At 35.4% G+C, this 16,514-nt stretch overlaps 1 protein-coding gene across 4 annotated transcripts; it reads left to right on the top strand.

The window, feature by feature from the left end:
• Window positions 1–8,116: 8,116 nt before the first annotated feature.
• LOC132052469 (RNA exonuclease 4) lies at window positions 8,117–14,611 on the top strand. Of its 4 annotated transcripts, XM_059444050.1 has the most exons (8): window positions 8,117–8,272; window positions 9,090–9,241; window positions 9,331–9,464; window positions 9,569–9,813; window positions 9,904–10,110; window positions 12,077–12,388; window positions 13,366–13,490; window positions 13,962–14,611. In XM_059444050.1, the coding sequence occupies exons 1-6, from the start codon at window positions 8,229–8,231 to the stop codon at window positions 12,330–12,332; spliced, it is 1,038 nt and encodes a 345-aa protein (XP_059300033.1). In that variant the 5' UTR covers window positions 8,117–8,228; the 3' UTR covers window positions 12,333–12,388; window positions 13,366–13,490; window positions 13,962–14,611. The 4 variants fall into 4 exon arrangements, with proteins under 4 accessions (XP_059300033.1, XP_059300024.1, XP_059300016.1 ...); XM_059444041.1 differs by lacking the exon at window positions 13,366–13,490 and having other exon boundaries at window positions 13,873–14,611; XM_059444033.1 differs by lacking the exon at window positions 13,366–13,490 and having other exon boundaries at window positions 8,118–8,272.
• The last annotated feature ends 1,903 nt before the right edge of the window (window positions 14,612–16,514 follow it).

Raw genomic sequence — 16,514 nt, 5'->3', positions numbered from 1 at the left:
TCAAGGGTGCCCGCGTGGGATAGCACCGGGTGCCCGTCGCGGCCCTCAAGTCGGGTCGTGACAGTTCAGTAGTTCTCCTTCTTGAGCAAGTCTGGCCTAGACACTGACGTCTCTTACAACTCGAGTACAAGTAGTGGCGAGGCATCCAGCAGGCCGATGAACTAGTGATCCCCCCCCCCCTCCCCCTTTTTAGCAAGGTTATTTCAGCCCGCGTAGGGCTTACTTTCAGACAATATTTCCGTTTGTTTTGGGTTTGTGTTTTGGATGTTTGGACAACTTTCATTTCTGTTATTTCTCGTGATCTGATGTATCTTTGTGTTTGGATGGTTTTGTAAGACAATTGCCCTCATGAGGCTATATGTTTTATGTAAGGTTATGTTTAGGATATCGATGTTTTGCTTACCTTTTGGTCAAATTGTACAAATTTGAAAAATGTGGGAACAGGTCTTCTAGCTACTGGTTGGCCTTCACTGCAGCGGACGTTTTGTTGCTGCAGTGGTCTCATCACGGCGAGACTTGGTTGGTGGTGGCGAGGCGAAGAGAAATTGTGGGTCCACCACAGCGGACACTCGTGTCATGACGATGAACCCGCTGCAGCGAAGAGACTGACAGTGGGCTAAGGGATGCCCACTCTAAAATTTCATAAAGTACGGGGAAAACTCGATATTTTACACACATTCTTCTACTCACGCACATACACGTTTGGAACCGGACACTATAGCTACTTACACTATATATCAGCAGATACCAATTTGACTTGTCGAGATACCAATTGGAATCATCTAGCTACCAATTGGACTCAACCTAGATTTCAAGACACTGAGACAGCACGACAGGAATGAAAGAAGAGAAAGATTCCTAGATGCCCCAATAGTCTCCCGTGGATGGGTATGGATGTCAATATACCATTTCACGAGACTCTACTAGACACAACTCTTGTACAATGTGAGACCGGTAACCTAGGCTCTGATACCAACTGCCATGACCCCAAATTATGGATCACGAGGGCACCTACCGTATTATCACCTAGTAGCGAACCCTTACCAACCAACCCATTATTGAACTCGTCCTTACAACTATGTAACTACTAACATAAGTAATAGGTAGAAAACGTCATAATAATTTTCATAAAATCAAGAGAAAACTTCCCATTTTTCGGGATCTAGTCTAGACATGTACAAGAGCTTCTATGATACAAGGAAGAGACCGAAATTAAAATGATGACACAGCTTCTGTCTGGAAGGAGATACACAAAAGCTGTCGGAGGATATCTACCCTTGCAACATAAAGAACCCTCCAAGCAACTACCTGAAAACACACCTACACTCCGGAAGAAATGTAGTAAGAGTAGTATCGTATGCACACGTACCGGTAAGCATACGTAAATGAGACTAAGATTAGTTCACGCAATATAGAATAAAATTAAACAGAATAAACATATATGTTAATTAACGATTACACTTATTATTTATTCCCATTAAATAACAATGCATCGTGAAATTACTTGGAGGCCGCCCCCCTTCCCGGATTTCTATCACTTACTTACTCATATAATAAGGAATAACATAACCTAACGGCCTCATCTATTTCACAAACTCTCAGACATTCATAATTCGAAAATAAGAAATTGGGACAACTCTTTATACCGCTTTGTCTAATTTTAACTGATTACCTTTCCCCTTTATTCCCACAACACAGTGAACTTATTAATTAATTGGCATACACAATAGTATTACAATTCTAATTTCGACCCTATTCTATCTACTTATAGATTATTCCTTATAATAAATATCAACAACTTATGACAATGGAACACCCGTTTTAAGTATTTCATTCTTAGCCTTTCCTGACGTAAACATTAAATGCATGAGAAACCACAATTACTTTACTACGAAGGGATTGAACTCTTGAAAACTCGAAAGTGAGTCATACTCCAATACAATGCCACAAACCCACGGACACCATCAACAGAATATATATATACACACACAAAAAGGAAATAATTACGGAAGTACAATGAAATAAATGTAGTCTCTCACCAACCATGTACACACATGCTAAATGGTAATGTTTCCCCAAATAGCCATGACCTGCAGGGGACCCATGGTGTCCATGTACCACTTGTTCCGGAACGAACCTCAAACCACGAGTTCATAACAAGGCTATATCGTCCCCCCTGTCAAATGTGCCTTACATAGATGTATATGTTCCACCTTCAATTACTATCAGAATTATCCATCACAATATATTATTAGTAATTTCCATTACGAGCTATTATCCGTACGTCTTAGTCGAATATAATCAAATCATAAACACGAAGTGATGCCAGAATCAGTGATGCACCAATCGAATTACCACACGCCATACTGGAACTCGATATTAATCATGCATATCCACAACAGAAATTCTATAGTAAAGTGCGCGCCACCTAACATATCGTAATCCAACCTATACTAAGACCAATTTACAACCCCATCACGCCCAACCCTTCTCGACCTTCCATGATTACACATGCAACACTAATATCCCTCTTAGAACAATTAGCTAAGTTTCTCACTACTACAAGCCCCTTTCTAATGCTAACAATGTCAACCTATCGTATGTCCAACCGAACTTCTTGTCCGAAGACCTAATCATGATTTCTCTCGTCAATTCTCATCATATATACGTTTCACTAGTCAAAGTCTAACTCAAGTAAACCATAACCTACCTCGATGCCGAGCAGCTACCATGAACGTGCATGCAACCTTTCCCTACTGCGTTCTTTGAATTGAAGCTTTGACCGAGAACTCTAGGAATTTACGAACACGAGGACAAGGGTTACACAACAATCATACATGCATTACGTCTTTCTCTTTTACTAACTTTGAGAGACAAGTTTTATCTATGGGAGGAATTTCTTTTACGAATTATAGATAAGAACGATGTTTGGAGGCTTACCTTGGCGAAGTTTTTCGGGTGCCCTATCCAAGAACCCTCACAGAAGTCGGCTTAGAATAAGATTTTGGAGAAAAGTGGGACAAAATCCCGAAATAAGGCATTTATAGGAATCTGGCCCACGCTCCTTCGCTGCAGCGGTGGGCTTCCCACTGTAGCGGACCCGCTGCGGCGAATGGTCTTGACCCTGGGCCTACAATTTTGACTTCTATGAATTTGAATCCAATTTTAATATTACGCGGTACTTTTTAATACGCCTAGCCTTTTATAATGTGAAGCTTGACTTTTGTACCGGGGTTCAAGGTGAATTTCAATAATGACCAAACGGGTCGTTATAGTATACTTTATTCTTTCAGATATAATTGCTTATTCACAACTTTGTTTTAGTAACATTTATTCTATTTCTCACAATCGCAAATTACATGATTCGACCTTCACGGGCAACGCATGTGTCGAGAAACTAGTCATGTATAAAATAACTAGTAATACTAATCTTTATGCAGAGTTTAGTACCGAATAGTAAATATTGTATCACTTATACGAAGAGTGTATTAGTAATGTAGGAATTTATCTAATAGGTGAAGCGTATTAATTTTCAAATCCAAAATCTCAAGGGTATAAATGGAATTTACTCATTAATGAGGTATAACTAATACATAATCTATTTTCTGAATCTGTTATAGATTTTAAACTATGTACTTATATTATGTGAGCTACCTAATACCCCTATATTAATCTGACGCCACACAAAACAAATATTACCAAATTGTACATAGGTTTTGAGCACACTGGCGTCACTGGAGGATTGTTGGGCTGGGGGATTGCCCGGGAGATGGTGATCTGGGAGAGAAAGGATAATAGAGAAAATTGGGGGAAAACGACCTTATTTCTAGATCTGTATAAACAACGAACCCATGGATTGAGTCGGTTGGACTGTCGATTCGTCATTAAAAGCCGATATTTTTCTTTTAATAAACACGATTGACAGAGTCAGTTTTCTTTTAAAAATATTAAAATTAAATTCTATTTAAACTATTTTTAATTAAAATAAACTTAATATAATTTTTAGATAATTTTTATAAGGAAACCCACCGACTGTGTTGGTTATGGTAAAATATTTTCATTTAATTTTATAAACGAACATGGTCCGTCAGTTCCTTTATTATTTTTTTGGGGCAAAAAGATTGAGTATTAAACCTATGTTTTGTCTCGAAATATTTTTCTGCATAAATTTCCACATAAATAACCTGGGGACATCCATAGATTTATATTAAAAATGAAAAAATATAAAAAAATCTAGACAAACCTACGGACTATGTCAGTTACTCTATCGGAATTTCGGACCAGGTCTTTCCATCGATTTGTTTCCCTCAAATTTGGACCAGTTTTTAATAGTATACGCACATATTCTTTATTTTATATTTTATCATGTACTTGTTTCTTGTCACGTGCGCTGCACGTGTATATAAAAAATGTAGTATACGCTTTTGTAAAATAATATTAAAATAAAACTTTGAGTAAATATTTAAATGTGAAAGAACATACAACTAGAATAACATCTATGCGAAAATATTACGTCACATACACTTCACTACATGTTTGTACCTCATAAAATAAATAAAAAGATCTATGTAACTAAACTTTGATTGTTCATCTTCATAGTTTCAAATGATATCTAATCATGCTGATCTTGACAATTAAATCACCATACATTGATCCACATTGATCATTCAAATAACATATATTTTATTCTTTCAGATATAATTGTTTATTCACTACTTTGATTTAGTAACATTTATTCTATTTCACACAATCGGAAATTACATGATTCGACCTTCACGTGCAGCGCACGTGCCGAGAAAGTAGTCATGTATAAAATAACTAGCAATACTAATCTTTATGAAGAGTTTAGTATCGAATAGTAAATATTGTATCAGTTATACAAAGAGTGTAGTAGTAATGTAGAAATTTATCTAATACGTGAAGCGTATTGATTTTCAAACCCAAAATCTCAAGGGTATAAATGGAATTTATTAATTTGTGAGGTATAATTAATACATAATCTATTTTCTGAATCTGTTATAGATTTTAAACCATGTACTTATACTATGTGAGCTATCTAATACCCCTATATTAATCTGACGCACACTAAACAAATATTACCAGATTGAACGTAGGTTTTAGTCACGTATAAAAAGGAAGTTGTGGAAAAATCAAGCAGTGAAAGAGTTTAAAAGACGTTAGTTTCAATTTGGATAAAATGAGAAGAAAAATGGAGGAAGAACCAAAGGAAGTCAAACATTCAACTTTCAGTCAAGATTTCAGGTACATTTACAAATATCATAATTTTGTTATTTTATTTGTGTGATAAGAATAAAGTGTGTTTTCAAATTAAGATGTGAATGATTAAGATTAAGACCGTCATCAAGTGCAAACAATGAGGTCTAAATCTTAATCAAAAGTTGGAGCTTCATCAATAATGAAGGAAAACATGAATAGTTTACATAATTACAAGTAGGAATGTTTATGGTTCGGTTTGGATCGATTTTTGAATTATTAAAAATCAAATCAAGTCAAATTTAGTACTTATTTACAACTTGGTTGTTTTCGATTTGAGTCGGTTTGATTCACTTTTTGAGAAATCTAATGGTATTTCTATTTGTTCCGTACAATCAGAAAAGAATTTTTCGATCCTTGCCAACTTATAATCCGTTACTACTCTTTTAGTATGGGGCTATAATTTCCTCAGATTATGGAGAAATGCCTTGAGATATATAAGCTTTAATTAGGTGAATAAATGTTATACAAAAATATAAGAAAAATCTAGGCAAAAGTCTCATAGTTATTTTTTTTTTTTTTTTACATAAATTGATTTTGATTCATAGCTTCCTTCTAACTAAAGTCCATTAGTTTACTAGAATTAACATTAATGGTAAGAATATAATTTTGACGAAAAATTGTACAAAATATTTAATTTATTTTAAAATTAATATATTGCATATATATAATTATAAAAATTATATATTTAATTTGAGGGTTTGATTTGATATTGTCTTTGATTTGTTTTTAATAAAAGCAAGACAAACTAAATATTATCGGTTTTTTAAATTTAAAAATCAAACCAAACCAAATTTAAAAGGATATCAATTTATTTAACTTAATACATAGGTAACCCCTTAAACTTGTTGGGATATTCCATTTAGACACTTGAACTAAGCCCTGTTTCAATTGAACACCTCAACTTCTAATAAAGTGTTCCAATTTGACACTTTTGGTTCAAATTTTGAAGAAAAAAAATTGCATGTGTTTTCATTAATCTATTGAGTAGTTAAGTTAACTTTATAAAATATGTCATCTCCAGTAATTATACGTATTCGTCTGAATAAGCAGTAAAACTCCGGACATTTTGTACTTGAGTTTGAAGCGCAAAGATGGCATATTTTATATGATTAACTTAACTACCTAATAGACGAATAAAACATGCGTAAAAAGAATTTCAATATTTGAACTGAAGGAGTCTAACTGAAACATTTTATTAGGAGTTGAGGTGATTAAATGGAACATGATTTAGTTTGAGTGTCCAAATGAAATATTATGACAAGCTTAAGGGGCTGACTATATGTTAAACCTTTATTTAATAATTTGATTTGGTTTATGGTTTGGATGGATTTTTTACCGTACCATGAACCCCCTGTCTACAAGTAGGGGTGTTCATAGGTCGGTTTGAGTTGGTTTTTGATTAAAATTAAAATCAAACTAATTTAGTTGATTTTTAATTGTTAAAACCAAAACAAACCAAATATAATACATATCCATCAGTTCGGTTATTGACGGTTTGGTTCAATTTTTAAGAAACCCAATGGCATTTCTCTTTTTCATTTTTTTCCCCTACAATTAGAAAAGACCTTTTCATCATTTTTCATCTTATATTCCGTTATTACCCTTTTATTGTGGGAGGTAAAGTTTTATTGGATTACGGAGAAAATGTCGTAAGGTGTATAAGCTTTAACCAAACGAATAAAGATTATAATAAATATAACTTTTTTTAGGTAAATCATAATGAGTTTGGATATAGGGAAAAGAGTCAAAAATACCCCTCTACTTTGGGAAAATGGCTAAAAATATCATCCATTATAAATTTGGGTAAAAAATAATCCGATTTCATTTTTAAACCCGCTCCATTTAAAGCCGACCCAACTAAATAAAAAATTCATATGGGTTACCCACTCCTGTGCCTAGCGACTCCAAATGTAGGACTCGGAAACAAGTTTGTTGCATATGAGTCGCTAGGCACAGGAGTGGGTAACCCATATGAATTTTTTATATAGTTGGTCGGGTTTAAATAGAGCAGGTTTAAAAATAAAATTGGGTTATCTTGGGGGATTTGGGGATTTTCATTAAGATACGGGTATATTTAAAAACTTTAATGATGGAAGGGGTATTTTTGGTCCAGATTTGTAATGGTGGATATTTTTAGCCATTTTTCCAAAGTAGAGGGACATTTTTTACCCTTTTCCCTCGGATATATTCATGAATTTCCTTTAAGAAATGGGCTTAAGATATAAAGTTCATTAGCCTAGCAGAGTTAAAGAAAATTTTGATGAAAAAGTAAATAAAATATTTAAAATTATTTATAAAAATCAATATATTGTGTATATATAATTATAAAAATTGTGTATATTATTTTTTCGGTTTGGTTTGATTTTTTTTTTCGGTTTGTTTTTGATAAAACTAAACCACACCAAACATTATCTATTTTTAAAAATTTAAAAGTCAACCAAACCGAACACAAACAACTATGATTTACTTAATCGGTTTTTAACCCAACCATGAACACATGGTAACTACAAGTATGTTTTGGCATTAGGTAATATCAATTTGGGACATCTTTGTCCTAGGTTGATCATTATTGCATTTTTATTAGCCGTTTTGACCACAGCTGTAAAGACTATGTGTGTTTGCTTTTGAGAAAAATCTATAAAAACAGCCCTAGGCCTTCAACAGCCTAGCGAAATTGCCTTAAAAAAAAAAAACTACAAGTATGAATGAACCAAAAATCTAATAGAAAGTAAAATTAGAGAATTTGGAATAGTATAGGGGCGAAATTGTACCTTTTTCCTTTGTCGAAGGACCTGCAAATTGCAATGCATGTTCAATTTAGCACCTACCAGAAAAAAAAATGAAGAGAGCGTATTTATACGCATTTTGTACTCCACTACTATATGCTGGTCCACTCTACACACGACCATTTTTTCTTGCTTTTAATTTCACTATGAGTTGATTCTGTGGAAATGGAACCCTACGAAGTTCCTATGCAACCCCTCCGCACTACAAGGTAATATTGGAAATCATATTTGACTTCATTATATGAAAGATATTAGAGCTGCTTTTTCCTTCTAGTGGTTTTAGGGTGTGTTTGGTATGAAGGAAAATGTTTTCCAGGAAAATAAGTAGGTTTCTTACTTATTTTTTTGTGTTCGGTTAGTAGCATTTGTATATAATGAGGTGTTGGGGGTGAGGGGTGGGAGAGGGGGTGAGGGTGAAGATCAGGTGTGTTCGAGGGTGGGGAGGAGACAATCAATGCGGAGTGCCACTTGTGAAACTTGTTTTTCTACTTCCATTAAAGAAGTCATTTTTTGAAAATGAACTTATTTTCCTTAGAGAAAATGTTTAACCAACCAAAATGAGAAAATTGAAAAACATTTTCCAGAAAGTATTTCCTCCATGCCGTACACACCCTTAGTTTTTGCTTATTAATTTGTTCATACAAGTTATGAATCCATTTTCCTAAAGGCTAAAGACAGCGATTGTGACACTAATAAGTAATGGTAACTTCCCTGTCCTAGCTTATTGGCACTACTTCAAAATTCAACCAATTTCTTCTTTTGGGCTTTTCAGACACTTTTAAAATGCTTTTAATGGTAAAAAGAAGGATTTTAAACGAATTTATTTCGAGAAATGAATCAAAGATCCAATTCACACTGAAAATTAGATGCATTCACCATTATACTTTGAATTTGTCATTTTCTTGTGGATGGAAGGAGTAAAAACACAATCTTGTACCAATTAAACTAAGGTGTTCTATGTTGGGGTATAGAATTTTGATTTCATTTGCCAGGTTGTGTTTGCTTATGTTCTGTATCTGATGTCAGGCACAAGTGTTCTGCTTGTTTCAAGCAGTACAAGAAGATGGAGCATCTCATCGAACATATTAAAAGCTCTTATCATTCAGTTCATGACCCTAAATGTGGTGTGTGTAACAAGCATTGCAAGTCATTTGAATCACTAAGGGAGCATGTTGCTGGTCAGTTATTGTGCCAAGACTATGAATGTGCTTTAGGTGTAAATACTTTCTGCTGTCCTTAACTTTTTGATATTCACTTTAACATTTAGGTCCTTTGTCCAAAGTGAATTGCGCAAGCATCTTTGCAGAAAGAGGCTGCATTTTGTGTCTGAAAATCTGCAGCAGTGTGGACTCTCTCAACGAGCATAAGGAAATGTGTCTTCGAACCACTCCTCGACCCATTGTGAGTTGATGAATTTTCTCTCTCTCAATCACAAGAATCAGTTACACTTAGGGTACTCTAGGTGTATGTTTAGTTGCTGGAATTTTTATATTCAATTGTTGCAGGACACAATAGAGATGCTTTTTCCAGAAGACCAAATGGATATGCTCTATTCAGAATCCGAAATGGACATAAGTAATGAAATTAGTAGCGTAAGACGCCGGGAAGCAGTTGCCATAGATTGTGAAATGGTTGGAGGGGGGAGTGATTCGTCACTAGACCTTTGTGCAAGGGTATGCCTAGTTGACGAAGATGAGAAGCTTATTTTCCACACTTATGTTCTACCCCAGATTCCTGTTACAGATTATAGGTATCTTCTGGCAAAAACATATCTATTTATAGTGTCAGGTGACATTTTTAGCATGACACCTTTTCATACTTCCTCATCATCGTGTGTCAGGTATGAAATTACTGGTATAACAGAGGAAAATCTACGAGATGCCATGCCTCTGAAGGAAGTCCGGGAGAGGATTCTGCAGATCCTTTACAATGGAGAGTCAATAAGTAGAGTAAGATTGAATGGTGGAAAAGCAAAGGTACTTGTGGGACATAACCTTGAGCAACACCTGGCTTGCTTGAAGATGGATTATCCTGATCATCTTCTGAGGTAATTTTGTTTTTTATTTCTAATAAATGAAAATCATTTTCTCGCAACCTTATCTCCTGTATTATGTCCAGATCATGGGTTTGTCCTGTATTATGTGTATTACGCCATTCACTGCCATGCGTTAACATGAATGGTTAAATTATCCATAGTTTCGACATAACATGTTTCTTTAAGATTACCTAGTTACCCGGTGGAATAGTCAAGGTGCGCGCAAGCTGGCCTGGAGAACGCCGTTATTAAAAAGGAAAAAGAAAAAGAGAGTAGCTTAGTTGACTATTGTTGTGGGTGGAACATTTATGCTTAGGTCAAAGTAGATTGTTCCTAAGATGACCTATTAGCTCACTTAATTAGGTACTCATGTCAAGAAGCCTAGTATTTTTCCGAGGCCCTTGCCACACGTGTTTTATTTACTCCTTTAGGTGCGGCATAAAATGGCCCTCTTTGTTGCACCTACAATTTTTTTTATATAATTTTCACCCCTTTAGGTTTTTTTCGGTCGTACTCCAAATACTGGTACTTTAATCCTCCAAATGCTGGTACTTTAATCCTTCCACCTGCTTGGCCCATCCAAATATTTACTCCACTCCAAATGCTATAAATCCCCCAGAAGATGATTTTCTGTTCCTCCTGGAACTGGTTCTGAATTCCCCTCCATTATCAATAAGTAGTGAATTATTTTTGTGCAGAATTTGGTCAAATCATGATTTCAATATCAAGCAATTTTGTCCAGCACCATTATAGCATGAATTTCTATCGAACTATAGTAGTTTTTTTTTTTCTGTTTTTGAACAAGTATGGTACTTCTTTTCTGTATTATTAGTTCCAACTTTTTTGGCCAAAGAGAGACAGAGAATAGCACTCTTTCCTTGATTTGTAATATTAAGAGCTTATTTGTCTATTGAAACAAAGTAAGGTAATACTTGGAGCTATACTCGTTAGGTCTTCTTGTTACTTCTGGCCTAATTCGTTCACTTTCTCCATAAAAAGATGTAGCTCTTCCTAAAGAGTTAGCTTCCTCAATTAAACTGCTGCCATTGTTTTTCCGTTATATTCCTTGTTAAATTCATTATCTGATCAGACTCAGTATCACTCAGAAATGCTGAATTGCTACATATCAGTATCAATAACTTAAGTTTCACTTTTATGTGTGGTGAAGCCTGTAAAAAGAAGGTCAAGAAATTTGGATCTAGTAAAAATGAGTATATTTGTTAAGAGCCAAGGTCGGTACCTAATAAATGTTTTATCATAAAAGTCATGGTCAGAACTTAATATACTTTTTCATTTAATCCCATGATGCCTTCATTTCCTTCCATCCGTGGGAGACTATAATAGTGTGATCGTTATTAAAACTTGATCTGCGAGCACGCACTGTAGCTCCTGTTGCAGCTTGTGTTGACTTCTCTTGTACTTCGTTTTGAGAAATTCAAACATAAGAGATGAAGATAAAACTAAGAATTATCCAATCAATTGTTCACGTTCTCAAGAATTGTATGTCAAGTTGGGTATATGGAAAAGCAACTGTGTATGCATTGGAGATCTTTTCTGCAGGAGATGCATTCCCCTAGTCATGGCTTGAAATATTAATATCTTGCCTTCATTCTATGCAGAGATACTGCAACATACCAGCCCCTGATGAAGACCAACTTTTCCAGCCACTCTCTCAAGTATCTAACCAAGACCTATCTAGGGCAAGTTACTTACTCACTGTCATGTTTTCTTCTTTAGTTTTATCTTCTCTTGTATTTTTGCTGGTCAAGTTTATCCATTATATTCCCATTGTGTGCTGTAGTTTGACAGCCCCCTGCTAGTGAAGAAAATGTTCAGTCACTGTTGGTTTCTTGTTACATGGATCTTGAATGAGGCAATTCTGTGCAGAATTGTTGGCTTAATAGTTAGTTGCTTCAACTGTGCTTAGTACTGGTTCTCCACTTCTGTGGTATGCTAACTGCAACTTTTTGCCAAACAGATTTGAAATCCAAGTTGGGTTCCATGATCCTTACCAAGATTCCGTGTCTGTCATGCGGTTGTATAAGAGAATCCGCTCACAGGAACACCCAACGGAAGTGACTATTTGGGTATCAAATTCACCTCTAAGCTATAGCAGTAGCTCTGATCCATGGAAACCCATGGCACACGAAAGTATGACACCAGATGAGCTCTTAGCAATATCCAAATCAAACTATCGCTGTTGGTGTCTGGATTCACCGGAAGCAAGCAGATGATGCAAGAATGAAGTGAGTGTGCTTGAGGAGTTGTACCTATTAACTCGCTTAATGAGGTACTGATGTCAAGAAGCCCAGTATTTTTCTACTGGAACTGGTTTTGTACTCCCATACTATCAACTAGTTAGACAGAAAAAAAGTTTGAATCTTTCGTTATTTTTAAGCAGAATTTGGTTATATCATGATTTCTGTATTAAGCAATTATGTCCGGCACCATCATAGCATGATTTGAATCTAAATATAGTAGTAGTTTTTTTCCCTATTATTATTTCTTAACTTTTTTGGCCGAAGAGGGAGAATAACCCTCTTTCCCTGTAATATTGAGAGTTATTTTGTCTATTGACAGAAAGTAAGGTAATACTTGGAGCTATGCTCGTTTGGTCTTTTGTTACTTCTGGCCTGAGTCATTCACTTCTACCATGAAAAGTTTTTGCTCTTCCTAAAGAGTTTGATTCCTCAATTAAACTACTGCCATTAATTTTCTGCTATATTCTTTGTTAATTTCATTTTCTTGGTCACAATCACTCAGAACCGCTGAATTGCCACAAATCAGTTGGTTAACCTATGTTTCACTTTTGTGTGTAGTGAAACCTGTAAAAAACAATTCATTGGGATCTGGTGAAAAATGTAAAATATGAATGTTTTAATTAAAAGTCAAAGTTGAAACCTAATAATGAGCTAGCTTAAGAGTCAAGGTTGGAACCTAACAATTTCTTCATTTAAGTCTTTCTTGTTCCCTTCATTTCCTTCCATCTGTGGGAGAATATAACAGTGTGGTGGTTATTGAAACTTGATCTGCGAACTATAGCTCCAATTGCAGCTTGTGTTGATTCCCGTGCACTCCATTTTGAGAAATTCAAACATGCGAGATAAATAAAATTAAGGAATATCAATTGTTCACATTCTTAGGATTTGTCTGTCAAGTTGGGTATATGGGAAAGCTTCTGTGTATGCCTCGGAGATCTTTTCTGCACAAGATGCATTGCCCTGTCCATGGCTTGAAATATTCATGTCTTGCTTTTGTACTATGCAGAGATCCTGCAACATACCGGCCCCTGATGAAGACCAACTTTTATTTATATAACTTTGGTGTTCGGGCTAGCTTGCGCGCACCTCGACTAATTCCACGAGATACCTGCCACCTCCCACCAGCAACAGGTACCAGGTAACTCTATCCAAAAAGGTTAGGATAGATGGGAAGAAATCACCTAATGTTTTTTGTCTCTGCTGGGATTTGAACCTAAGACCTCACGGTTCTCAACCCACTTCATTGACTCATAGGCCACGGGTTCCTGATGAAGACCAATTTTGTCAGCCACTGTCTCAAATATCTAACCAAGACCTATCCAGGGCAAGTTACTTGCTCGCTCTCATGTTTCTTTCACTCAGTTTGATCTTCTCTTGTATTTTTGTGGGTCAAGTTTATCATTATATTCCCTATGTGCTTTGTACTTTGATAGTCCTCTGGTAGTGAAGAAAATGTTTAAGTAATTGTAGGTTTCTTGTTTACACGGAGCTTGAATGAGGCAATTCTGTGCAGAATTGTTGGCTTGGTAGTTATTTGCTTCAACTACTTAGTACTGATTCTCCACTTCTGTGCTTTGCTGACTGAAACTTTTTGCCGAACAGATATGACATCCAAGTTGGTTTCCATGATCCTTACCAAGATTCCATATCTGTTATGCGGTTGTATAAGAAGATCCGCTCACAAGACCATCCAATGGAAGGGACTTTTAGGGTATCAAATTCACCTCTAAGCTTTAGCAGTAGCTCTGATCCATGGAAATCCATGGCACACGCGACAATGACTCCAGATGAGCTCTTAGCAATATTGAGATCAAACAATAGGTGTTGCTGTCTTGATTCCGGGGAATCCAATTATTGAATATTCATTTGATCTGAGAAAAGCTTCCAGCTCCAAGTGGGCGGACACTGAAGCAAGAATGTGTCATCTTTTTTGTGTGATCTGCATGAATTCGCATTTAATTAGGCATGTGAGGCTGTTGCTGAAGGTTTTGTAGTTACTGAAGAGTAAATGAGTAGAACTGCTTGTTTTTCCTTGGTAAAAGTTATAGTATATCTGCCCCATCCTTGGAGGAGTCTTCGAGTTTGATGCTTCGGAAAAAGGAGGGAGAATTACTGGATTTTGTTATTGCAATTTGCATTCTCTATAATGTGTAGCACGGAAATACATATACAGCGTTAAATGATCTTCCATATAGGCAGTCGGATATCTTAACCGTATTAAATATGGACAGGTCGGATATTTTATCCACTTTTGTCTAACCTGTTTTCAATCCACTCATTTGTCAGCACTGCATACAGTGGCGGACCTAGTAAGAGCCCAGGGGGTCATCCGAACCCCCTTCGGCGAAAAATTACACTGTATATACAAGGTGAAAATTATTTTTTATGTCTATATAGTAGACGTTGAACCCCCTTAGCTTCTTCATTTATGGCTTCTTTATATTTTTGAACCCCCTAAGCATAAATCCTGGCTCCGTCACTGACTACATATAGCCGTTGAACATGTTCCGCTACCTGGGTAAAGAGGAAGATAGCTAATTAAGGGGGGGAAAAGTCCATTAGATTTCAGCTGTATGTAAGGTTAGTCTATGATGATCTCATTAAGAAATGAAATTTGAATGATTATTATTGTCTAATTGGATAGTGTAAATTAGTCCTACAAAAGTCTTATTTGCAATTTCAATGGACCCCATGGAGTACAAAGTTATTTTAACACAATTTTGAGTACTCCAATATAGGCTTTTAAGAAGTCATAGTTTGTGGTGGGTGACCACAATTTCAGTGAGGAAACTTTTTAAATACTCCTAAAGATGAGCAAATTATTAAATGCGTATGATTAACATCATATTATATTAAAAGTGGGAAGCCTCAAAGTTGAATTATCAAATTGCTCATTAGAAGTTGAATGACCCTTGTACCCTTTAAGCAACTACTACACCAATAATATTTTCGTACAAAGATGGAATTACGCATTCTAATATCATAAAGACTAAAATATCCTAATAATGTTAGTGCATTTATTCCCTTCAAATGTTACCCCTTTACAAGCCAATGCATTAACCAAAGAATTTAAACAGTTGCATAAGTTAGTTCTAGAAGACCAAGTCCATATTCGTATTATGTTATTCAATATTGATGCAATTAAAACAATTACTGTTGCCAAAGATTGGGCTTCCACATTTTTTTCAGAATCTTTCCCGTCCCTGCACATACATTATATATATGCCAGTATCTCTTAGGAAATTCGGCCTAGAAGACTTATTCAGTATGTGAAGATTGAGATACACATGGCTAATTAAAGGAGGTTATGCATACAGTAAATATTTCTCTCTGGCTATTTTCCAACATCACATTGTAATTATCAGTATAAAAAATCGTAGTGCAGTGTTAATATACTATGCACCCGTTTACATGAAGTTATGTATTTATCAATTATTATTTTCATTGGTATGGTATTGAAGGTGACTGGAGTAATTGTTGAGTGCAATCCCGTGCTTCATGTTAATGGTTTCTTTTGGGGCAGTAATATTTATGAGCTTTGTTTATTCACCTAAAAGAAATTGTTTTGAGGCATTCATCGTTCTGAATTTAATTTTTGAAATCCATGTTAGGATCCGACTAATTTGAATCCGCGCTGGGAAATCCAAGTTTGACATACATTATTTTCTTAAGTTACATTTCAGTTGTTCTTATTGCTAAAAGATGGTCATTACTATTATTATATTATATATTACTATATGTAATAAGGGAGAACCCAAAATTTTTGTCGTCCTCACAATCTCTTTGATGCTATATATGGCTGCTCCACGTGTCCAAACTTTTTCCCTACATAACTGCTTTTTTGCACTCAATTCATTTTCTTACTATCATTTGCATTTGGGCCTTGTAAATGGGCTATATTGACATTACTTTACTACTATATATGAGGGAGAATCCCATTTTTTATAGTCCTCACATGAATTTTTTATCCCTTTTTATCTTTAAAATTTTTATGACTTTATAAATTATCACACATTTTAGTAAATTTTAAGAACTTTAAGGACTTTTTTATGCCACGAAAAAAGATAATGTCATGGAAAATGTTATAGTGGCCCCCACAAAGCATACTCATACATATTTGAGTTTTTTGTGTGAAAATATTATTAAGCTTTTTTC

The sequence above is a fragment of the Lycium ferocissimum genome, chromosome 1 (genome assembly GCF_029784015.1).
Source record: "Lycium ferocissimum isolate CSIRO_LF1 chromosome 1, AGI_CSIRO_Lferr_CH_V1, whole genome shotgun sequence".
Lineage (NCBI taxonomy): Eukaryota > Viridiplantae > Streptophyta > Magnoliopsida > Solanales > Solanaceae > Lycium > Lycium ferocissimum.
This window is presented reverse-complemented; position numbering and strand designations above follow the sequence as displayed.